This window comes from Pongo pygmaeus, chromosome 6 (assembly GCF_028885625.2).
Source record: "Pongo pygmaeus isolate AG05252 chromosome 6, NHGRI_mPonPyg2-v2.0_pri, whole genome shotgun sequence".
NCBI lineage: Eukaryota > Metazoa > Chordata > Mammalia > Primates > Hominidae > Pongo > Pongo pygmaeus.
In genome coordinates, this window is record NC_072379.2 from 54,232,012 (window position 1) to 54,256,971 (window position 24,960).

At 44.7% G+C, this 24,960-nt stretch overlaps 1 protein-coding gene across 10 annotated transcripts in view; it reads left to right on the forward strand.

Annotated features, from left to right (window-relative positions):
* The first annotated feature begins 1,105 nt into the window (after window positions 1-1,105).
* PDE1C (phosphodiesterase 1C) overlaps window positions 1,106-24,960 on the forward strand; it is a 573,061-nt gene continuing 549,206 nt past the window's right edge. For 3 of the 10 annotated variants that reach the window (XM_054494173.1, XM_054494178.2, XM_054494180.2), the window contains exon 1: window positions 9,357-10,132. In XM_054494173.1, the coding sequence (XP_054350148.1) occupies window positions 10,048-10,132 (85 nt within the window). In that variant the 5' untranslated portion in view covers window positions 9,357-10,047. Of the gene's footprint in view, window positions 1,213-9,351; window positions 10,133-15,360; window positions 15,410-24,960 lie in introns of those variants that run through there. The other 7 variants (XM_054494174.2, XM_054494177.2, XM_054494182.2 and 4 more) reach the window with 5 other exon arrangements.

Genomic DNA, 24,960 nt, shown 5'->3' on the forward strand with positions numbered 1-24,960 from the left:
TGTTTTTTCCCCATCTTTGTGGTTTTATCTACTTTTGGTCTTTGATGATGGTGACGTACACAAGGGTTTTTGGTGTGGATGTCCTTTCTGTTTGTTAGTTTTCCTTCTAACAGACAGGACCCTTAGCTGCAGGTCTTTGGAGTTTGCTAGAGGTCCACTCCAGACCCTGTTTGCCTGGTTATCAGCAGTGTGGCTGTAGAACAGCAGTGGCTGTAGCACAGCAGATCTTGTTGAATCGCAAATATTACTGCCTGATCGTTCCTCTGGAAGTTTTGTCTCAGAGGGGTACCCGGCCGTGTGAGGTGTCAGTCTGCCCTTACTAGGGGGTGCCTCCCAGTTAGGCTGCTCGGGGGTCAAGGACCCACTTGAGGAGGCAGTCTGCCCGTTCTCAGATCTCCAGCTGCGTGCTGGGAGAATCACTACTCTCTTCAAAGCTGTCAGACACGGACATTTAAGCCTGCAGAGGTTACTGCTGTATTTTTGTTTGTCTGTGCCCTGCCCCCAGAGGTGGAGCCTACAGAGGCAGGCAGGCCTCCTTGAGCTGTGGTGGGCTCCACGCAGTTCGAGCTTCCTGGCTGCTTTGTTTACCTAATCACGCCTGGGCAATGGCAGGCGCCCCTCCCCCAGCCTGGCTGCCACCTTGCAGTTTGATCTCAGACTGCTGTGCTAGCAATCAGCGAGACTCCGTGGGTGTAGGACCCTCCGAGCCAGGTGTGGGATATAATCTCCTGGTGTGCTGTTTTTTAAGCCCATTGGAAAAGCGCAGTATTCGGGTGGGAGTGACCTGATTTTCCAGGTGCCGTCTGTCACCCCTTTCTTTGACTAGGAGAGGGAACTCCCTGACCCCTTGTGCTTCCTGAGTGAGGCAATGCCTCGCCCTGCTTCGGCTCGCGCACGGTGTGCTGCACCCACTGTCCTGCGCCCACTGTCTGGCTCTCCCTAGTGAGATGAACCCAGTACCTCAGATGGAAATGCAGAAATCACCCGTCTTCTGCATCGCTCACTCTGGGAGCTATAGACCGGAGCTGTTCCTATTCAGCCATCTTGGCTCCACCTTGGGCCTACTTTATAAAATTTACATCACAGTGGTAGGCTCAGGTGCTTTGATCCTGTGAACCTGGGCTTAATAAGGTAGAAAGGTTCCAACTCTGATATGGCAACAGATTATGACCTCAGTCCTGGGCATGAAGGGTTTAACCATGTCTCCACCTGGTAAGTTGGTGGTCAGATTGAGTGAAAACAGTGGAGAGGATAGGGTTTCAAAGGATCTGTGTTTACCAAACCTTCTTTTCTTTCCTAACTTCATTTCCCAGATGTCACCCACCCCTTGCAGTTTGGTGGGGCATATGACTAATTTCTGGCTAACAGAATGTGGGAGGAACGGATGTGTGTTTATTCCATGCCTGGTTTCTGAAATTCTTGACAGTCTTCCACCGTTTTTCTCTTCCTTCACTGGCCAGCTAGATGCAGAGGATACAGAGAAGGATTCTGAGGTTCTAGGTGCTGATGAAGCTATGAGATGAAAGCCAGCTTAGTCCCTGAATAACTCCATAGGCCAAAACTCCACATCCTGCACCCCACAACCTATATTGGGCTTCGTAATGAGCAAGAAAAAAAAACCTTTATTGTGGTGTTAGGTCACTGAGAATTTGGATATTTGTTACAGGTGCAAACTATTTGCACATAGTAGGTATAAAATAAACGACTAAGTGCTGTTTTTCTTGATCCTGGGAAGCACAGAAGGTCTGAATCCTCTCTAGGAAGTCAGAAGTGAGAAGAGTTGATAGAGCATGTCAAAGCCAAACCCTTGAAAGAGTCCGGAATCAGGTTGGGAAACGAGATGCATTGCCAATGGCAATTTGACACTGGCTCCTGATGTTTCTTAGAGGATTAAGCCCCAGGTTCCCACAAGGGTAGCTTTATTGGTTGCTTTCCCTTCTCTGACTAACTTCCCCACTCCCTTTCTGATACTTTCTAAGTCCTCTTGTATGTGTTTTATGCTTCCCACTCCTTACAGGAGAAGGTCCAAACTTCCCTATGTTCCCCAGTTTCCCCCAAGATTCTGTAGGACCTGATGAGCCAAGGTAAGGAGTTTTTACTTTATTCTAAGTATTGATTTTTCTACAGCGACAGGGAGTCACTGAAGGATTTTAGGCAGAGGAAAGACATGACTACATTTTTATTTAAAAAGATCTCTTTGGCTCCTGGATAGACAATGGCTTGGAGCAAGAATGCAAGCTGGCTGTGGAGGTGAGAGGCTGTTGTGATAATTCATGTGAGAGAGAGTGGTAGCCTGGACTAAGGTGGGGTCGTGTGTGGATAGGACCAGACAGATGCCAGATATATTGAGGGAACATTTCTGTGTGGACTTAGTGACTGTTTAGATGAAAAAGGCAGAGGGAAGAGTAATGACTCACAGGCTTCCCAATTTGGTTGTGCAGCAGTAGGGAGGACCATTTCCAGAGATGGCACTATTGGAGTGGAAGAGTGAGGCTTTGATAATATTCTGGAAGTATTATGACCAGGAACCCAATTTACGGTATTAGCCCATTTTCATGCTGCTGATAAAGACATACCCAAGACTGGGTAATTTATAAAGAAAAAGAGGTTTAATGGACACACAGTTCCACATGGCTGGGGAGGCCTCACAACCACGGTGGAAGGTGAAATGCACATCTTACATGGTGGCAGACAAGAGAGAATGAAGGATCAAGTGAAAGGGGGTTCCCTTTCTAAAACCATCAGATCTCGTGAGACTTATTCACTACCATGAGAATAGTATGGGGGAACTGCCCCTATGATTCAATTATCTCCCACCAGGTTCCTTCCACAACATGTGGGAATCATAGGAGCTACAATTCAAGATGAGATTTGGGTGGAGACATAGCCAAATCATATCAATGCCTGACCGAAGGACTGGGTGGGAGCAACATTCAGCCCAGGCCCTGCTCACTGAGCTCTGTTTGTCCTGGCATGGGGCTGCTTCCACCTGGGAGAAGGGCACCCTTTCCTAACTCTCACAGAGGTGCCATGTGGGCTCTGCCCAGGAGAGACTTTCGCCCTAGTGAGTTGGGCCCAAGGAATGCCTGAAACTTTAACGAGTCAGATGAGAAATGCTCCTTCTATGGGGACAGCTGGAAAGAGGGTGGTAAAGGTTAGCCTGGCTTGACAAGTGTGTAGAAACTTTGTCTGGCTCCCCTAACACCCCAAGGGAAACTCTGGAGGAAGGATAGGAAGATGAAGATTTCAGATTTAGATAAGTCAAGGCCAAGGTGACTGTAAGACCTACTGAAGACTTGCTGCTTAGTGATCTGGGCTGGAAATAGATATTTTGGAGTCATTAACAGAGCTGGGAAGAGCAAAGAGGATTGCTCAGGAAAGAGGCAATGGAATGAGAAGATAAGAGTTTCCCTGGTTAACAACAACAGAAAAGGCATTGGCTGCAGAGGTAGCAGGAAAACCAGGAGGAAGCTGTGCCCTGGATGCCCAGGGAACAGAAGACATCCTAGCTGATGCAGCAGGTTCACAAGACAATATGCATTATGAGGACCATAATGCATCTGCTGAAGGAAGCGAAGCATAGCTGACCGAAGTATCATGGAATGGGGAGGGTGATGGAGGCTGGGACTTGTGGATGGAAGAGTGATTGAGCAGGCCCTGTGCAAGCCCCAGACTCTAGCGCTCAGAAAGCCCATGAGTTTCTGTAGCTCACCTGAGTGATGGAGACCTAGAACCTCTGGTCCCATTGCTCACAGGGTGATACTTTGGGGCCTTAGGCCCACGGTTGAGTGAACTCTAACCCTGTTCCTCTTGCCCGTGATTATGGATTAACTTAAGCACTCTGTAGAAAACAGAAGCTCAAAAGGGACCTAGTATGCTAGTGATGATAACGATGTTAAAAATAATAACATTGTCATGTTATAATAATATATATGATATAATAATAATAAGTAAAATTGAATGTTTACTATGGGTTGAGTCCAGGGTAAGTCTTTTACATACATTATTATAACTCACATATTTCTTATGAGATAGGTATTATATGTCCATTTTACAAAAGAAAAAACTAAGACTCAGAGAGGCTAAGTCATTTTCCCAAGATCACACAGCTAGCAAGTAGAGGAGCTTTTTGTTTCATTTTATTAATTTTAAAAGTTATTAACCTATTTGCTAAGGAGCCCTGTTTTGAGAAAACAAAAAGAGGAGCTTTTTGTTTCATTTTATTAATTTTAAAAGTTATTAACCTATTTGCTATGGAGCTGTGTTTTGAACTTGCTCTAAAGCTCAACACAGAGAAAGACAGAGGATGAGTGGAAAGAGGGAATGGCTAATGGGGCTGGCTGTCCTACCCCAATCCCATCATCTCCTGGCCACACAGCCTTGCATTATACATCTTTGTTTACTTTTTAATTCATAAATGTATTAGCGAAGGCCTACTCTGTGCCAGGGCTGAGGATGGAAGACCCATCTCTGCTACCCGCAGACCATATCCTTATGAGGAGATGGGCAGGCAAACAGGCAGTATGAGTGCAGCGTGATGATTTTATGATGGGGACACAGAATGGGATCCAGGGGAGGCTTCAAGTGGGGTGGTTACCTCCCCTGAGGAATGTCAGGCAGAAAATGCTTTCTGGAGGACCTGGGAGATTAGCAGATACCTGAATGGTGAGGAGGGAGATCTCTAGGCAAACCTGGTTGGCTGAGGGGAAAGACAATTCCAGACTTGGTAGTCTGGATTAAGAAAAAGGAATTAAAAATAGTTGTTCTGGTCTCCCTCACCCCCACTGCAGAAAGTTTCCACTTATAACTCCTAACTACAAAGGCTATGATAAAATTCTCCCCAAACTCTGAATGCAAAACAAGAATTTAATTTACTGTAATTTGCTACATAATGTTATGGGGAGATCTTTGGGGGCCCTTAGCTATTATTTTCTGAGACACTAAAGGCAGGTACTTAAGGATAGTTACTTTCACAGATGCATGAATAATATGTAAACTCAAAAAAAGTTGAAGAATGAACAGGGGGCCAAAGAAAAAAATTGCCTCCTTGTGGAAATAGAATTCGGTAACCTCCATCAGGGCCTTCTGGGTACGTTTTTGGCACCTTTTTTGGGCCCTCAAGTGTGTAAGCACACACTTTTTATCTTCCCCATTTAATTAGATTGTCTCTGCCATTCCTGGGTCTAATTTATTTGAGAAACAAAAAAATGGGCTATAGGGAGGCAATAAGGTAGAAGTAAAATGAAACAGAGGAGGGCACTGGTGACAGCTGAAGAGGAACTGCATCCAGAAACACAGACTTTCTGTGATTGTTTTCTCATTCTGACACCCAATTCCAGGGACTGTTCTAAGACTTACTCTTCCTGTAAAATTCTAAAAGGCAGGGACAGTTTCTTGGTTAGTACAATGCTTAGTATATAGTTGGCACTCAGTAAATGTTAGTTTAATTCCTTCTTTTCTCTGTTCATTTCTTCCTCCTCTGCTTCCCTTCTTGAAGGGAGTCTGGTAGATTAGCTAGAACTCTTGGTTTCAAGCAATAGCAACTCATATTGGATCACTTACAAAAGGGACTACTGTATAGTATAAGAGTAGTAGGGTATCTTACGGAATTTGGGAGGAGCTGATTTTCAGATACCAGCTGGAACCGGACCTGGAATGAACTGGGACTTTTTCTTTACCTCTCACAATTCCTATTCCCAGAAATGGTATTCATCAGCCCAGTTTGGGTTCTATCAATTACAGCCAAAGGAGCAAGGTTGCAGTTCAGAAACTTCATTGCCTGCAGCCAGTGATTATATGAATGGGAAGAGGCCCTTTCTAGAATTTGGAATGGTTTTTAGACAGCTGGATAGGTGTCCGTGAGGTGTGTGCATGATGCTCTTATTGGGGCAACTTGGGTCTACAATTCTTGGACTATTGGCTGTTGGGAGAATTCCAAGTAGTAGGTAGCTTCCTACCTGGGAATGGTTGAAATGCATTAGTGAGATGCTGAGGAGCTGTCTTCTCTCTAGCATGAAAAATAAAAAGATGTTTTCTTAGAAACTATACCTTTTGATACATTCTATATATGTTCTTAAATTTTTCTAGAACTTTAAAAGTGAAAAACCAATGAGCAACAAGAACTTGCCATTAATATCCTTTCTCTTATGTAGAAACACGTAGTAGAATCCACCATCAGATCCACAGAGCGAATCAAAAGACTTGATATTAGCACTAGAGTCAGAGGAGCATCCTGCCAGACTCTTTTTTATATTGGGTCATATACAGTTGTTATATTTGAAGGACATTATTTGATCCTATGAACTGATGTAGGTAATGAGTTCAGCTCTTCCTCTACTTTCTTGCAGTGAAGTCGGGATCACACATTACTTCTTGGAAGAAATTAATCTTAACCTAATTAGTCTTAGCTATTGACTGGATCAAACAATTATTAGGGACCTTCTTCCCTCCCTGTTTCCCTTGTTTGTTAGAATGCACTCTTAGTTCTTCCATGTTAGAATCCATTCCAGTAGTTAAAAAAGATAAATTTCTTTCCAAACCCAAATGTTAAAGTAAATATAATAAAACTAGAAGTTACCCAAACCCTGACAGATGTAAAGTATACTTACTATAATTTTAGGAGTCAATAAGCATTTTATGTAAAGGGCCAGATAGTAAATATTTTTGGCTTTGCAGGCCATATGGTCCCAGGCACAGCTACTGAACAATGGCTTTGTAGTGTGAAAGCAGCCAGAGAGAATATGGAAATAAATGAGCATAGCTATGTTCCAATGAAACTTTACTTGTGGATACTAAAATTCAAGTTTCATGTAGTTTTAATGTGTCACAGAATATTATTCTTCTTTTCATTTTTTTCAATCACTTAAAAATACAAAAGCTGTTTTTAGCTTGCAGAAGCCACAAAAACAGGTGATGGGCCAGATTTCGTCTGCAGACATTAATTTGTCAAATCCTGCTCCAACTACCAAAGCAGATGATTGACACATCTGCTTGTCTGTCTTGGTTTAGTTTTCTTACTTCCCAGTCTTTCTTGAGTGAGCATTTCTGAAAGAACAAACAAAAGCCATGCTTCTTTTGATCTCAGTCTTGAACTCATTCTTTCTTGACTTATGTAATGTTAGCATTCAGCTTCACTTGGTTTGGTGTGAGAATCCAAAGGCTGAAAAGGCTGCTTTTAAGAGTTTGCACTTGAAGCAGTGCATTTTAGTAGTTCTGTAGGTGTACAATCTCTAAAACCAGGGAGAGAGATAATGATTCTGGGGAGAAGCAGTTTAAAAACAGTTCTAATTATTCAGGCAAGTTATTTTTACCAGACTTTAGGGGACAGAGAAATGATTGCATTTTTATTATTTTCATAGGTTATATTTCAGAAAGCTTTTCTGTTAGGATGATTAAATACCAAGTTTTAATTTCACTCACTTACGCAAGGAAAAATTTCCATTGCAATAGACTTTTTCTTTTTTCTTTTTTTTGATAATTTACTACAGGAGACTCAGGGCTTTCAGGTTCCTCAGCTGAGGACTTATTTTGGCACAAAAAAGACATGTGCTTCACTTAAAAGCTTGGGAAGATGGGAGAAATACAGGGAAAGGGGAACTATAAGAAACCTTTGGTGGTTACTATATTAAAAAATACATAATATTAAGGTCAGGCATGTGCCTCATTCCTGTAATCCCAACATTTTGGGAGATGGAGGCAGAGGATGACTTGAGCTCTGGAGTTCGAGACAAGCCTAGGCAACATAGTGAGACCTTGCCTCTACAGTTTTTTTTTTTTTTTTTTTAAAGCAGCCAGGTGTGGTGGCGTGTATCTGTAGACCCTGCTACTTTGGAGGCTGAAGTGGGAGGATCACTTGAGCCCAAGTGGTCGATGCCACAATGAGCCATGATTGCACCACTGCACTCCAGCCTGGGCAGCAGAGTGAAACACTGTCTCAAAAACAAACAAACAAAAAACCAAGCCCATATTATATTACATGTAATATATTATATATAAAATGTTACATACAAAAATTCTCTTCACCTATAAAATTAATGGTGGCAACAATAACTAAAATACGTTATTGTCACAGAGAAGAATTTTCCGTGCAGTCTACATAATAAGATCTGGGAGTTAGCTAGTGATTGCAATAACTGGATGCATACAGTGTGCCTAGGTTTTATGCACTTACTCCTACTTAATCCTTGTCAGAGGAGGAAAGTAAGACTCAGGGAGGTCACCATGTAGCTGGTAAGTGGTGGAGCCAGCTTTCAGACCCAGGTCTATCTGTGAGCAGAGCCCTTTTCATGCCTCCATGTTGTAACAGGTTCCAGGCGTGGATATTACAGTCTCAGGGACTACATGATGATTTTGAAACACCCCTGACTGCATGCCGAAATATGCCATTCTATGTGGCATGAGGTTCAAGACACTGTTGGTTGCCTTTATGATTAATTAATCTCGCTACCAACCTAACCAGACCATGTGAATGTGGTTCTAGGTCTTTCCTGAGAGAATTTATAACTGAAGTGTCAACTACATACACTCTGACACAATTCCATTTCTTTAAAAATACTTGGTGAATTGAAAAAGATTAAATTCCTGGGACATGCATTAACCTGGGTTCCAGTAGGCTTGGGGGTTTTAATGGGCCCCCTGAAGTTGTATGTAGAATATTGTACATGTGTGTCTGTGTGCTTTTTTTTGGGACAAGGTTTCTAATCTTCATTAGATTCTGAAGATATGTGGAGCCATTACCCTCTAAACTCAACTGGAATCAATTAGGAATATACCTGGTTGATTCTTATTATTGGCAAGTGTTTGTTAATTGTGTCAAATTTCATCACAAAAATGAGGCTAAATTAAATGTAGTCTCACAATAGCTTGAGCACAGAACCCTCATTCCACATTGTTATACCGTGGACTCTTCTGTGTGACTCAGCTGTGGTCTCTTTTCCCGTGGGCATCCGCAGCCTCTGATAGCACTGCAACTGTAAATCCTCAATAATTGCTTGCTGATCGGTGGGGAATAATTTTCCCAGTATAAGCCTTGCCTAACTCGGTCATTTCAGACACTGGAAAGGCCAATGGCTAACTTGGCATCGTCATAAAGTGAAACTTCTGCCTCCAATGTCCGCCGCTTCCTTGTGTAGCACTTTTCTCAAGCCCCACCCAGCCTCAGTTTCCTCTCCTGTAATAAGAGCGTCAGCTATGGGATTGGTAAGATATCTTCCACATCAGCAAATTCCAGGAGTCTATCACATTGGGCAAACCCAAATTCGAAAGGACAGGAAAAGCTATTTGGAATGGTTGGTAAGGGGCGAGTTCTAATTCGATTGTACATTTCACATCATAGAGCCTCCGGTGACTTTGACATTACCTTCCTGGCAGGGACAGTGGAGAAGAAACACTATCGGGGCTCCAGGCCAGGGCTGGGGGCAGTGGCTAGGAGGAAGTGGGCGTGGCGATTTTCCCGACTTCCTTGTTTGGAGTAAACTTCGGCAACATCTCATGGCTAAGGGGTTTGCCTTTCCATCTGTTGATGTGCTTTCTGGAAGCTCCTCGGTCTGCCAGAGAAAACATATCTAGAAGACGCACGACGCCAATTCAGCCATTCCCTTGGGTCCCCAAATCCCCCCAGCCACCAGAGACGGAAGGAGAAGCTGAAGTGGAAAACAGACGTGCCTGTGGCGCGCGGGCTCCGCGGCTGGCAGAGAGTAGCGTGGCCAGGCAGGGGTCTCCGCGCCCACCGGTCAGCCCCGTCCGCGCGCTGCGGCGCGCGTCCTCCCTTCCTGACACTCCTCTCGCCGCCTCTGGAACTCGGCTTGGAGATGGGGCAGTCGCGACGGCTCCTGCCTCCGCCGAGCTCCTAGCGCTTTAGCTGTTGACGTTGGGTCCCCGCTCTTGTCTCCAGGCGCTCAGCTGCCAGCGCGCGGCGGGGCTGAGGGTGACAGCGCGGCGCGGCCGGAGAAGGATTCGCCGCCGAGCTGCGGGCTGCTCACTCCGCCGTGTGGGGGACGGCGGACGCCGCTGGTCGCGCTGCGAGGCCCCTGCCCGGCCGGCCGAGCCATGACAGACGCCAGCAACAGGAAGGAGGGCTTCAAAAAATGCCGCAGCGCCACTTTCAGCATCGATGGCTACAGCTTCACCATCGGTGAGAACTTTCCACCCCTCTCGGACTCCTGGCTCGGGCAAACGCCCTCTCCGGTGGCGGTCAGAGTTCCTTTCTAAGCGGGCAGGGGGAGCTCAGGAGTCGGGCTGGGGCCGGAGGGTGTTCGCCGGGCGGGAGCCCCCGGGAGCGGCGACTGGGTCGGGACAGAAGCCGCACCCTGGGCTGTCCCCCCGGCACCCCTCGGGGGCTCCGACCCGGCGTCGCGCGGAAGCTGGTTTTCAGCATCACACCTCCCCGAACTGCTCGATTTCCTGGCTGCGATTTGAATAACGCAGGCCGGGGGAAAGGAGGGGTGGAAATAGGGCTGGAGACGCTGCGATGGAGAGATGAAGATAGGAGTGCCGAGGGAGGGAGACAGAAAGCGACAGGAAGATGTGGACATGATAGAGACACACAGACAGAGCAGCAGGAACATCCAGACACAGGGACACTGATAGAAACACCTAGGCCCCAGAGATAGAGACGGACGTCAAGACAGACTAATAGAGTGACAAAGACGTGGAGACAGTGACTGAAACAAGAGAGGAGAGGCTGAGAGAGGCAGAGACCGGGGAATTCAGAGAGAGAGAGAGAGAGAGATTGAACAATAGTTTCCATAAAAGTTGAAACAAAGGAAAAGGGACACATGAAGAGAGAGAAGAGAACAGAGAGATTCAGAAAAATAAAGCAGAAAAAGAGGCCAATTCAGTCTCAGAGAGAGAGGCCGCAGGGAGGGGGGATCATATATCATGCTACCGAAAGTATTTGAGAAAAAGCTGTGGTGTCTCTGAGCTGCAGGTGGTGTTTCCCTCTCCTGCCCTTGGGACTACCAGTGGCTCCTGTTTTATTTCCCCCAAAACCCTTCACCAAGAGGGGGACCAGAGGGGGTTGTGGGGACCTTCAGGGAGCAGCAGGACCACAGGGTTGACCCTCTGGAGGCCTAGCATTTGAAGAGGTGGGTGCTTGATACTTCTACCTTCCGCCCCATGCTGTGACTGTTTTGAAACTACTTGTGAGGGATTGCCTCCACATCTTCCTTGGAGGTGAGTAGAACTCAAGTCTCAGGTAGAGCCCTGGAGGCCTGCTTTTTGGGACGTCAGCCTTTGGAGAACAGCAGGACAGAGGCAGGAGCCACTCTGATTCCTACTTTTGGAAGTACTCAGTTTACTGTGGTCTTAATCTGAACTGAACTCCAAAGCTTTTGAAAATGAGGGGGTAGATTATTTTGCTTTTTGTGGGCTGTGTCTGCTTGGATGTGTATCAGGAAAGTACTAGGGCCAAGAAGAGACCAAGAAAAGGAGCTCATCTCAGGGCCACTTTTCTTCTTAATGAAGTAGCCCAAGGTTTCTGGGACATGGACTGAACACTTGCCCTTCTCCAAACGTACCAAATCCTACCCCTCTGAGCCTTTGCCTAGGCTGTTCCTGCAGGCAGGAATGCCATTCCCTCAACACAGCACTGAGAAATCTTGTCTATGCTTCAGATCCCAGCTTTCACTTTCCACCTCTTCCACTCCATCCCCATCAGAAAGAATTTCTCCCTTGGCAATCTCTCCAGTCCCTGAGTTCTCTGTTGGAGCTCACACCGTGCCTTGAATCAGTTATTTAGGCACCTGTTGGTAGTCCTCATTGCATTAAAAATTCCTTAAGGATGAGACTGCTTATGTATCTTTCCTTCTCAAATGGTGTTGGTGGGTGCTAAGGGAGTGCTTGTAGAAAAGAATTAAAGGTTGCCAAAGTCAAAAGTGTTTCATTAATAGATCATTGTCATGTTAAATTGGTTTTCTTGACTCTGGTAAGAAAATTCTCAAAAGTTATACCAGGTTGTCCTTATGAGCTCTTATCCTTCAAAGTGTGGCTTTCTAAAATCCAGGATCATAGTGTGGTCCTCCTCTTCCTGACATTTTCCCTTTCTGTTAGAAGAGTTGGTCTAGCAGATTGGTATGGTCTGGTGGTCAGAAGAGACTCTAAAAATGAGCCGGTCGCTTCCAAGTGAGATAGCTGCCAACTTATTTCAGATTGCTGAGAATTTATTCATTCACTTCTTTCTACTTATTCTTCTTCCCTTCCCTTTCCACATTTATTCAATTTTACTATACTAAGAGATACAATTTAGCACAATGCCTGCCACATGGCAAACATTCAATAAATGGTAATTGTAATTATTCAAGGCACTAAGCTAATATCATGGGGAGTTTATGGAGATAAATCAGACTTAGAATCTGTGTTCAAGGAATTTGTATTCTTGGGGCGATGTGATATGTTCATACATAACCATTTTAAAAAGCAGAAATTAGTAAGTTGCTAGAGAGACATTTAAGAAATTTTAGGCCAAGTTTAGAAAATACAATAATAAAAAAGGAAGAAAGAAAATTAACTGTCATTTTATCATCCAATGCTAAATATTAATATTTCTTGTATGTACTTCTAATATGTATATTGTTTTTACAAAATGAAATAATAATGTTTGAAAAATGTGTTATTTAAAAAACCCTATTAGTTTTGTTTCATGCTATATATAAAGTATTTAAAAAATCAACTTCCTATTGTTGGCTATTTAGGTTGCTTTTAATTTTCACCATGATAAACAGCTATAAAAAACTAAATCTTTGAGTATATCATGAGTACTTTTTTTTTTTTTTTTGAGACAGAGTCTTGCTCTGTCACCCGGGCTGGAGTACAGTGGCCGGATCTCAGCTCACTGCAAGCTCCGCCTCCCGGGTTCACACCGTTCTCCTGCCTCAGCCTCCGGAGTAGCTGGGACTACAGGCGCCCGCCAACACGCCCCACTAATTTTTTTTGTATTTTTAGTAGAGGTGGGGTTTCACTGTGTTAGCCAGGATGGTCTCGATCTCCTGACCTCGTGATCCACCCACCTCGGTCTCCCAAAGTGTTGGGATTACAGGTGTGAGCCACTGTGCCCGGCCCATGAGTACTTCTTAAAGATAACCTTCTAGAAGCTTAATTGCTTAGTCCAAGAGTATCAACATTTTTAGGAACTTTAAAACATATTGCTCAACTGCCTTCTAAAAAGATTTACCAACTTCTACTCCCACCAGCAATGTTTCGACAGCTCTGAAAGGTAGCTGTTATGACCCCTGTTTTAGGAGAAGAAACTCCCAAGACTCCAGAGGAAATAATTTTTCAGAAGGCACACAGCTAGGAGGTGGCAGAGTTGGGTTCAAATCACATCTGCCCTGACCCCTCAGCCCGGGGTTTGTCCCACACATCATGCTGCCTCCCACAGTGGACTTTATTTCTGCTGGAGCCTCGGTACTAGCCCAACATTCTGCAGCAGAGAGATCTGGGAGTTTGTTAACTCTGCTTAACCAGCCAAGGCTGGAGCAAAACCAGAAAGAGATGAGACCATGGCTGCATGTGGGACAGGGTGGGGTTGCTGCTCCCTGGAGGAAGATCAGGTAGAAGAAACAAGGTTAGTTAATCTGCCTCACTGGGCTCCCTCAGTCCCATGCTTCCCTGTCCCAGGGCAAATTATTTTGCACCCTCTTTATGTAATTTTCTCAAGTCATGAAATGGGTGTGTGGTCAAAAGTTCTTGGAAACAAGACTAAGATTGAACATGTGTCACATTCAGAAGTGCTGACTTTCAAAGCGCCTTGATGCTTTGAGAGTTCCATCCCTGGGAAACCATTGAACTTACTATGATTGCAGCAAGTGATTATCCTGATGACATAATCGAAGGCCATATGTGGAAGTGCAAGTATAAATTGACTCTGGTGAGGTAGTACTTGTGAAGGAACATTTGCATATGAAGTGAATGATTGGGGTGCGTAGGTGCAGTACCTTGTATTTCAGAAGAACTTTCCTTCTGGAGTTTGGATGTCTATTTGGGTTTGTATTAAGTCATTCACAGATTCTTGCTCTCTCCAGAAGGCTGCCTGAAATACAAACAAACACCTCCCCCTCAAAGTGATGTATGTCTGCCAAAAACAAAAGCACATTTTTTCTTTTAAATCACCTGAGTGGGCCCCACTCGATCTCTTTTGATGCTCCTCCCTGTTCATTTTACAGATGAGAAAATGGGGCTGAGGGAGGGCCCATCATTTCCCTCAGGCCCTTGGTGATGACCTGCATGGTGTCAGGAGGAGGTGGATGAAACCAGAGGCTCAGAGGGATGTGAAGTTGGCGGAGTGAATGTCAAAGAAGCTGCTTCCTTCAAAAATGAACCTGTTGGTGTTGTGGAAAATTCTAGGCCTGTACTGAAGAGGTGTTGCTAACGGAGATGTGTTTCCTGTAGCAGCAGCCACTGGCTTTTCTGCCTTGTGTTTCTCTCCTTGGGTTGTCCCAGAGGAGGAAAAACAAGAAGCCCCTAGACAGCAATCGGAGGCTCGAGGGGCTGGGAGTGGGGGTTCCCTGACCTACCCTTGGACAGCAGGGGACGGAGGCTAAGCTGAAGGGAGGAGGTTTGCTCGTGGATGCTCCTCTCAGAGGGGATCTGGGCAGGCAGGGCTCTGTGGGTGGCTGAAGCCTGATTGAACTGGCTGCACACACTGGGGGTGTGGCCCACTCTCCAGCTGTGGCAGAGAGGCCCCTGGCCTCCCCTGGGGCATATGGTTGAGGACTTTCTGAGCCCAGACTGGTCTCTGTGCTCTCTCAGCTGAGTGTCTTGTCTGCCTTCCATCTGCTTGCTTAGACAAGCAGGCAGTCTGGGTGGAAACAAGAACTTTGGAGCTTTTACACCTGGTTGGGAGTGATGGCGGGGAGCAAAGAACCCAGTAAGGATTCCAGGTAAAATATTCTATGGCCTCCTCCCAGTGCTCATGGACCTACTTCTCTCCCTCAGTCGTATCTCAGCGTCAGTCAGGTGCGGCAGGGTGTGGGAAGAGGAGTCTGCAAACGGAGTCTTGCAGTCTCTGCTCTGCTGTTCATCCTCTTCCATTCTGCACCATGGGCAAATCACATTATCTCTGAGCCTCAGTTTCCTCATATGTAAAATGGGGAGTAAGATCCTTAGGTTATGGCAGTATGGTGAGGATCGAGTGAAGGTATGCATGAAACAACGGCGCTGTTAACTCCAAAATGCCCTCCAAATGCTGTTATTAGGGAAAGTTAATGCTGGTTAAAACTGGTGTATGCCACCTCACAGCATTTGCACTTCGACCAGAGCAGCCCTGTCTTTTGCCTGAGGAGCTCTCACAATGGAGTTGCCATTGTCAGCAAACAATTAGAGTGCCTGCTTTTAAGGGGCCAGCTGAGAGGTTGTATTTGCTGTGGAAAACCCTGGGCTTTGGAGTCACACACAGATTTATCATGCCCATTAGGTGAGCCATTTAGCTTCTCTCAGCCTCAATTTTCTTCTCTGAATAAGTGGAGGTGGTAACACCTTCCTTGTGGGTGAACCATGGCCAGTGGAATGAAGGGCCATGCACAGTGCCTGGCTGTCACACTGTGGGTGTCTGTTCAATGTCCCTTCCCTTTGCCTGAAATCATACTGTGAATAGAGCTGGTGCTGGCTGGGAGTGGGTGAGCATCAGTGGTGTGATCCCCAGGGTTTGTGGCTGCACTCTGTGGGTGGGCAGCCAAGATGCCCTGTACAGCCAGGATGTGGGCAGCCAGGATGCCCTGTACAGGATGCCCTGTACACCCTGCTGCCCTCCTATAGGCTGATGCACTTTCCGGAGCCACACAGTGTGCCTGGCATGTCTACTCAGCATCCACAGACCTGGACAGGGTCCACCTGGGGCCATGGGGAAGTTGGAAGTCGTGGGGAGAATAGTAACGAAGGAATAACAGTCCTGAGCTGGGCTTCGGGATTGGCCTGGAACACAGCAGGAGGAGGGGACCAGGATGGGTAAATTGCACTGAGTAAGAGTCCAGAATATGACAGTCTCTGGAGTCAGACACTTGTGGTTCAAATCTAGAACCCCATCTTCCTTTTGTTGTGATCTTAGAGAGGTGGCATTTCATGGCTAATGTTAAGACTCCTAAGCTGTAAAATGGACATAATAAATAGTATCCACCATGCTAGGGTAGGAAATCAAATGAGATAGTGCAACTAGAACACTTACTAGGGCTGATTTATCCACTGGGTACAGTAAGCATAGTGATCAGACTGCAATATTTTTAGGATTCTGAAAATATTTTAATTTCTTTTAGAATTGAAAGAAAAAATAATCTTTTAGATTGAATAAAATATTTTACTTCATAGAGTTTTAGTCAAGCTCTAAAGATCTGCAGTACAACATTGTACGCCTAAAAATTTGCTTAGAGGGTAGATCTCATGTTAAGTGTTCTTACCTCAACAAATAATAAAGAAGTTAAGAAAACATTATTATGTTCTTCATTTCAATGTAGTCCTAAAATATATTTTAAATTTTAAAAAATTATTTTTTTGTGGAGGAAGGGAACCACAAAAGCAAAACTTTCTAGGGCCCATGAAAGTCATAATGAAGCTGTAGCTTCTAGCACAGGGCCTGGCACAGTCAAGGCATTCAAAATTGTGAACTATTATTATTGGTAGGTTAATAAATATTTGCTGAACATAACACTGAAGTAGACACTGTAGAAGGGTGGGGGAACCACAGAGGAGAAAAGCATAGACTAGTAGAAAACACATACTGGACTCAGAGATGGGGTTAGCACCTTACTAACTTGCTCTTTGATCCCGGGTAAGTCACTTAACCTGGGCCACAGTTTCTCCATCTGTAAACAAACTGGTTAAGTAAGGAAATCTCTGTGATTCCTGCCCCTCCCGGAAGAGGTGAGCTTCGAGTCCTGACCCTGGCCTTCTCAGAGTAGGTGAGATGCTGGGGAATGGCTAAGTGAGGTACACTGGGGATTTGTGATGGATGCTTTGTAGAGTTCAGACCAAAGAGGAGGCAAACTGCGTGCAGGACTAGTTAAGAGCTCAGAGGTGAAATTATTCATGAAGTAAGCATACTAGGCTTTGTGTATAGAGCATTGTACAGTTTTCTTACTTATGGTGAAGTTTAATAACCACTGAGCTAAACTCAAGGAAGGACCAAAGGCAAGTCCATGTGTAGCTGCCCAGGCCTTCCAGCTATTTCACCTATATGCTAACTATCAAATTCCAGCGGGAAATGGGGACTAGCTGGAGATTTCCAAGTGTTTCTGAGTGCCTGCAGGGCTAGCTCCATTCTGATGTGATATGAAACCTTTTTGGCTTCAATTCATGCTACTAGATTTGTTATGAAGAGTAAATGTAAGAATGAATAACAAATTAATAATAGACATAGAAGCATCTAGCCTGGATCCTGCTTGATAAATGCTTGTTGGATTTGAGAGGCAGTCTGTGCAGAGGTTAAGAGTTGGATTCTGGAGTTTGACTGCCTTGGTTGAATTTTGGCTTCACAGTTTAGTAGCTGTGTAATTTTTGACAAGTTACTTAACCTTTCTGTATTTCAATGTGCTCATCTGTTAAATGTAGACAATTATATTACCTACCTCCTAGGGTGTTAGAGGAGTTAATACACATCAAGCACTCAGAATAGCACCTGGTAAAGTTCTATGTAAATGTTTTTATTATTATATATTTATAGTTTATATCCATTGTAAGATATTTTCATAATATTATTAACTTGAAAATAATAATAACCAACTCTGAGTCCTGCTTGATCAAATTGCCATATATACTGTTGTTTGAAAAACTGTAAGGATGACTTTGTCTTCTGCTTTCTGTTGTTCAAAATTGGCATTTTTCGTGTGCTTCACTTTTGTGTCTTTGGGTAATGATCTCTTGATACTTTATGGTTATTCTTCATGGATCCATGTGTTCCCATTTCCTTAGCAGGTTAACATCTTTCAGGATTTACTGTGTCACTTGTGATGGTTTTGCAAAGCAAGTCCCTAGCTGCCAGGCCCTTGTTAGAATGTTAGCTCTCCTAGGCCAGGATGCCAGGTGGAAAGGCAAGTGATACAGAAGACATGGGCTCTAGACCCAGTTCTGGCACTTCCTATCTCTGTGGCTGTGGGAATGATCATTCACCTCTGTGACCCTTGGGGCCCTCATTAGTAAATGGGGATAGCGATTCCTTCTTTGTTGCGTTGTTGGGAGGGTTCAAGAGGATGAGGAATGTAAGAACCCAGTGTGCTCTAGGTGCCTGTTAATTGGTAGCTGTTGGTTGTGATGATGGAGGGATTCTGAAATCAGGGTGTGGGCGAGACTCCCAGACCCACAGCTGCTTCCCTGGACGGTGCTCACCCGCCTGCCCCTGGCTGCCTCCGCCAACCCTCCACCAGCCACTTATGTAGCATTCTGGCATGGCTGCAAGTCTGTCTTTGTTTTAGGGTAGGATTTCCGACCAGGCCAGGGATCTGGAGTGCCTGTCTCAGCCAAGCCAGGTGCTTCCAGCTGGGTTGGGGTAATTGGTGCCAGCTGCTTTGGGGAGAGCTGGTTGGCACTTCCTGTGCTGCTGGCAGACAGGCACTGAAGTGTGTTGGGACGTTGGCCTGAGAACCAGGCCTTCCCCAGGGGACCCTGGGCAGGCTTGGAGGCAGAGTTGCTAGAAGTTGATTTTCACTTGGTGGAAGGCAGTGTCTTCTGGACGAGGGTCCAAAGCACCCAAGACTCTGCCCTGGAGTATTAGGTCACAGGTACTGCTGCCAGAGTTTGAGAAGAAACCACATTGCAGGAATTGATTTGCTGACTTTCTCTCTGCTTCCCCAAATGGCTGTGCTGCCTCTCTTTGTGGTAACTTCATAGAGTGGCTCAGGTACGATTCCATGGGCTTGGGGAGGAGAAAAGGAGAAGAAACCCCTTCTGGACTTGCATGGACTAGTAACCACCAGCATCATAGATAGTCTAATTCAGCTTTCACAAGCTGAAATTAGACAGATGGAGAAGTGACTTGCTCAAGGTCAAAGTAATAAGTAAGGGTTTCATTGTAGTTCAACTACAGGGCTCTTTCCTGGCTTAATTTTTTTTTTTGGTTTTGTTGTGTTGGACCTGCTGAATTACATATTTCATTTCTCAGACATATTGGCTCTTAGAGATTATCTCAATAAAATTTTTGTAGTGTATATGGTGGAGAGAATATTCCTTCTTTGTCTTTGGACAAAACAGAATGTGAATTGATAAGTTGTCATGTTCACCATTTATGAAATAGCTGACCATTTATTTATTTAGTTAGCTTTTAGAGACAGTCTTGCTTTGTCACTTAGGCTGGAGTGCAATGGTACGATCACGGTTCACCACAGCCTTGACTTCCTGGGCTCAAGTGATCCCCCTGCCTCAGCCTGCCTCTGAGTAGCTGGGACTACAGGTGTGCACCACCATGCCAGCTAACTTATTTTTATTATTTCTAGAGATGGGGTCTCACTATGTTGCTCAGGCTGGTCTTCAACTCGTGGGCTCAAGCGATCCTTCTGCTTTGCCCTCCCAAAGTGTTGGGATTACAGGCATAAGCCACTGTGCCTGGCCTCTGACCTCTTTTTTTTACCTTTCTGAATCTTGTTTCTTAATTTTGTAAAGTAGGAATAATAATATCTACATATGATGTGACATATGTAAAGTTCTAGCCCAGTAATGACAATTGCAGGTGCTTATAAAAATATTGAAAAATACTGACTCCTTCCCCTTCCCTTTTCTTCTTCCTAGTTCATGCCAAACCTGAAGGTATTTCTGCTGGCTTAGATGTTTGCCCAGTAATCACAAATAGGGGAACCCTCCAGCCCTTTGGAAATTTCATCTCTCTGAGAGGCCCCAAGAGAAAGCTGGCATTGTTTTTCTCTGACTTTGGGCCCAGGGAACACACATTAACACAATAGGATTTAAGCAGTGAGTGGGAAAGTGAATGGAATTCTTTTTTAAAGTAATTAGTTTACAGTTTCTCAGAAAGGTCCACTGTATCTAGTGACTCACCTTAAACAGTTGGAAATTACTTTTCAAATTGTATCGAGTCAGTTAATATTGGAGAGGAATCCATCATCTCTTAAAGAGGGAACCAGCAGGACTTGAGCCAGACTAGATCCCAACCATCTGCTGGGCCCCACAGAAACCCAGTTTTCCAACAGGATGCATTTTCTTTCTTTCTCATCTGGGTCATTTATGAGGCCAACTGTTTAATACGGTGAAAAGTGTTTAAAAGATGCAGAATTTAGTCCAGTTGTGTAAGACTGTAAGCCTGGTCTTAGTGACTATTTCAAGGAGGCTATTTTTTGGGGGTAATTATGCAAACCATTGCCCCCATGTTGCTGATGATAATGAGAGGCTTTACTATTGGTAAAGCACTTTCCCAAACATCAGCTCATTTGATGCTACAAATTCCCCTGAAAAAGATCTATGAGCAGCTCCATTTTACAGATGGAGAAACTGCTACTCCAAGAAGTCGGAGTGACTTGTTTCAGAACCATGACTCCAATCCAGTTTCTACATTTTGTTTTTTTAAGATGGAGTCTCACTCTGTTGCCACGCTGGAGTGCAGTGGCATAATCCTGGCTCACTCCAACCTCTGCCTTCCGGGTTCAAGTGACTCTCCTGCCTCAGCCTCCCAAGTAGCTGGGAGATGGGGTTTCACCGTGTTAGCCAGGCTGGTCTCGAGCCCCTGACCTCAAGTGATCTGCCTGCCTGGGCCTCCTAAAGTGTTGGGATTACAGGTGTGAGGCACTGCGCCCGGCCAGTTTCTACATTTTTGAAAGCTTGGGCATCTGAACTAGAAACCTGGGAACCACTGTAGATTCCTTTTCCTGTGCAGATTCCTACCCTCACCTCATCTAATTAGTATTTAAATTAGATGGCTTTTTGATCCTGCTGCCCTTCCGTTTAAAACCCAGGAGGGAGATTCCCATTGCATGCAGGATCAAGCCCACATTCCCAGGTAGGACCCATGGGCCTTCCATGACCTGGCCTTTGCTTTTCTCTGGACTCATACTTTGCAGTGCCCTGCGTGCGCATGGGCCATAACCACTCACTTAGCTTGTCTTTATGGAGTGCGTTCTTTATGGCAGCGATTGTGTTAGGCACTAGGGATACTATATGAGCAAACAAGCCAGCCCTGATGACATGGTGATGACAGCCTAGTGGGGCCCACAGACATTGGTAAACTGTTCTTAGTCCTCTGATGGCAAGGCCAGGGTGCTGTGGTCATGCCCAGCAGGGGTATCTAATCTGTCTGGGGGTTGGGATGGGCTTCCCTGGTGAAGGGTGTTGGGGAGGCGATGGGAGAGCCTCCAGGTGGATCAGGCAGCCTGTGCAGAGGCCCTGTGGCTGGAGGGAGGAGATGGGCTATTGAGGGCTGTGAGATCATTAAGAAGAGGCTGGAGAGGTGATTATATGAGGCCTTACAGGCCCACTGGAAGATTTTGTTTTTTCTCCAAGAGCAGTGGAAGGCAGTTTGGCCATTTTAGGGAGATGGGACAAGATCAGATTTCTGTTTATAAACACACACTCTGGCTATGCTGTGGAGAATCAGTTGTTGAGTATTTGCTGAATGTTCTTGCTATTATGTATTAATAATAACTAGCCATTTCTGTGTGGCCTGCATTCTTCCTTTCTATCTGGGCGTTCCTGTAGCCTTCTGGGTATTAGTTCTGTCTTTCAAACAAACCAGGCAAACTTTTAGGCTGCCAGAGCAGTAGGTGGTCCTTGGGGGCTGGAGGCTGTCTTAATTTTCCTAATTACTTAATTCATTTTTTAACAAAATGAAGATAGCATTATTAGTTTTATTTGCCTATAAAAATGATCCATATTCATTTTAGGCACTCAGGAAAGAAAACCTCATTATCCAGAGATGACCTCTGTTAATATCCTATCCTTGGTCCACATAATATTCTATTGCAGTTCTATTTAAATGGGATCATACATGTTGTTCTAGTACCTGCTTTTAAAACTTAATTGTATATATGAATATTTTAAATTAGCTCTCTTGGTCTCTCTAACTTAGTGCCTAGGCTCTCTTTTGTGTTTGTATCAGCTTCCCTAATCCTGAATGCCCCATGAGGCAGGTGAAACTTTTCTGAGTATTTCACAGCATGGCCTATTTTGGCAGAGGTGTCTCACCAATTATATGCACACATATTTTATATACAAACACACACCCCTTCCACATACCATGTATACTACTATTTTCTTTGAGTGTTTGCTGTATGCCAAACGCTCTTCTAAGGGCTTTGTAAGCACTAGCTCATTTAATTTCTCATTTTTGGATGAGGAAACTAACGAACTTATCCAGGGAAGTGGAGAGATCTGGATTTGAATCTGACGCTACGATGGTTATGTGAGAGCTTGATTATGCGTGGGACATGTCAGAGGAAGTGCCCTTCTTACACCTGTGGGACATGCCTTGGGTAAAAATCCAAAGCACTTTTGGGACATCTAGCATCTCCTCTTAGCATCCCAATGACAGAGTTTATGACTTTATAAGAGGGAAACTGAGTATTAAGTTCTTAGAGGTAGAATGTTTCTTACAGTGTGTTTCAGCAGAAAGCTCAAACAACCACACATTCCTTCCTACATTCTCTTACAAACATTAGTTAGTGCCTACTGACCTCCCTGCAAGTATAGGAAGATATTATAGAATTTTCTCATCCTTGAAAAGCATGTGGGCTTGTGGGGAGACTGACACTGACAAGTAACATGCTGAGGCCAAGTGCTGTTTGAGAGATTTATAAAGGATGAAGATAATGCAGGGGGAGGGGTTGGCAAATGCTTGGACTTAGTTTTCTCCACTCTTGTTTTATCTTTCCCTCCCTTCCCCTCCCCTTCTCCTCTCTCCTCTCCTCTCCTCTCCTCTCCTCTCTTCCCCTCCCCTCCCCTCCCTTCCTCTCTTCTCTTCTCCCCAGTACCACTCCCTTCCCTTCCCCTCTCCTCCCCTCCCTCCTTCTTTCTTCTTCTTCTCCCTTCCTTCCTGTTCCTTTTCTCCCTTTCTTTTCCCTTTCTTCAGCTTTATTGAGGTGTAATCTACATACCATAAAATTTACCCATTTTAAGAGTACAATTCAACAAGTTTTAGTGAGTTTACAGTTGTGCAATCATCACCATGTATAAGTACTTCATTCTGTTTTATTTTGAATAATATTCCATTATATGAACATATACATTTGTTTATCCATTAACTAATTGTTGGACACAGGTTGTTTCCAGTTTTTGGTTATTATGAATAATGCTGCTATAAATATTTACATACATGTCTTTGTGTGGACATATGTTTTAAGTCTCTTGGGTAGGTTCCTAGGAGTGGGATTGTTGGGGTGTATGGTAAATTATTGTATAACATTTAGGGAACTGTCAAACTTTTTCAAAGTGTCTGCGCCATTTTATGATTCCACCAGTGATGTATGAGAGTTTTTGAATGGAGTTTTAAAGAAGTGGGAATCAGCCACGTCAGTGGTTCTCAAACGTGCAGCAACAGGGCTGGCTGCATAAAAACCAAATAGAGAGTTTGTTAAGGATTTCTGGGCTCCATGCTCCGAAGATTCAAATTCCATAATTGTGAGTTGGACGTGGCAAGTGCATTTTTTTCTTTTTTTCTCTTTTTTTTTTTTTTTTTTTTTGAGACAGAGGCTCACTCTGTCGCCCAGGCTGGAGTGCAGTGGCACGATCTCTGCTCGCTGCAACCTCTGCCTCCCAGGTTCAAGAGATTCTCCCACCTCAGCCTCCCAAGTAGCTGGGATTACAGGCACCCACCATCATGCCTGGCTAATTTTTGTATTTTTGTAGAGATGGGGTTTCACCATGTTGGCCAGTTTGTCTTGAACTCTTGACCTCAGGTGATCCGCCCGCCTCAGCCTCCCAAAGTGCTGGGATTACAGGCGTGAGCCACTGTGCCCAGCCTGGCATGTGCATTTTTAGAAAGCTCTCTAAGTGATTCTGCTGTGTGCCTTGTTTAGGAATCACAGCGCTGGATGAGGTTGGGGATGGGATGGACAGGGGAGAAATTCTGGGAACATTGTAGACAGAGAAAACACCATGTGTAAGAACAGTGTAATATGTGAGGATGATAATAGCAGTAGGTGTGGCAAGATCGGGCAGTTAGGAGACTCTTGCATTGGTCAAGACTTAATAAAGAAGCAGTTAATTCATTGACATTTCTGTGTAGTTTTCTGTGAAACTTTTCAAGGGGAACTAACTTTATTTGGAATACTAGGTACTAGGCTAAGAGTTTTATGCTTAATTTTCCAACTCTTTTGACTCATTATTATTCTCAGTTTATAGGTGAGGAAACAGAGGCTTAGGAGGTTAAATAATAGAGCTGGGACTTGACACCAGTTCTGTCTGGCTCCTTCTACCATAGCAGTTTGCCCCTATTCTATGCAGAGCACCAGTGCTAGTGCCATGTGAATAGGGTCTTGGGATTTCATATTCATTGTAGGAGAATTTATTATGCATATTTTGCAATTGATTCTCTGGCTTGCTGTGCAGTCACTCCTATTTGCCCTTCTTTTCTATGCGTTAGGGGTGTATTAGATTTTCTCTAATGGAAATTACAATATTTAAATGTTCTAGGAGGATGCAAAATAAGATACCTTAGTTAAACACCTTGAGGCTTTAGTCTATGTTGGTGTTAATAAACGTCCTCTGGATGCTTCTTCCCACCCTGGTCCCTGTTGATCAAGGTAGTGCTTACTGACTGCACCAAAACTTGACCCTGGTCCTCTGGTGGCAGTCAGTCTGAGCGCTACAGAAATGGAAGATTAAAGCCCTCTGTGAATCAGGCATTGGAGTTCTGCGGTAGGGCTGTTTTCAAAGTTGGATGCGTGATGAAGGGAAACTTGTAGTAATTACTGAACAGATGCCCTTAATGAGGTCTCTGCTGGATTTCCAGCTGGCAGCAAAGCTCTGCATTGGGATGGGACCGTTGAAGTCACTGGATCATTATGTGACATCACATCCTCCCATTGTTGTCATAGCAGCTGT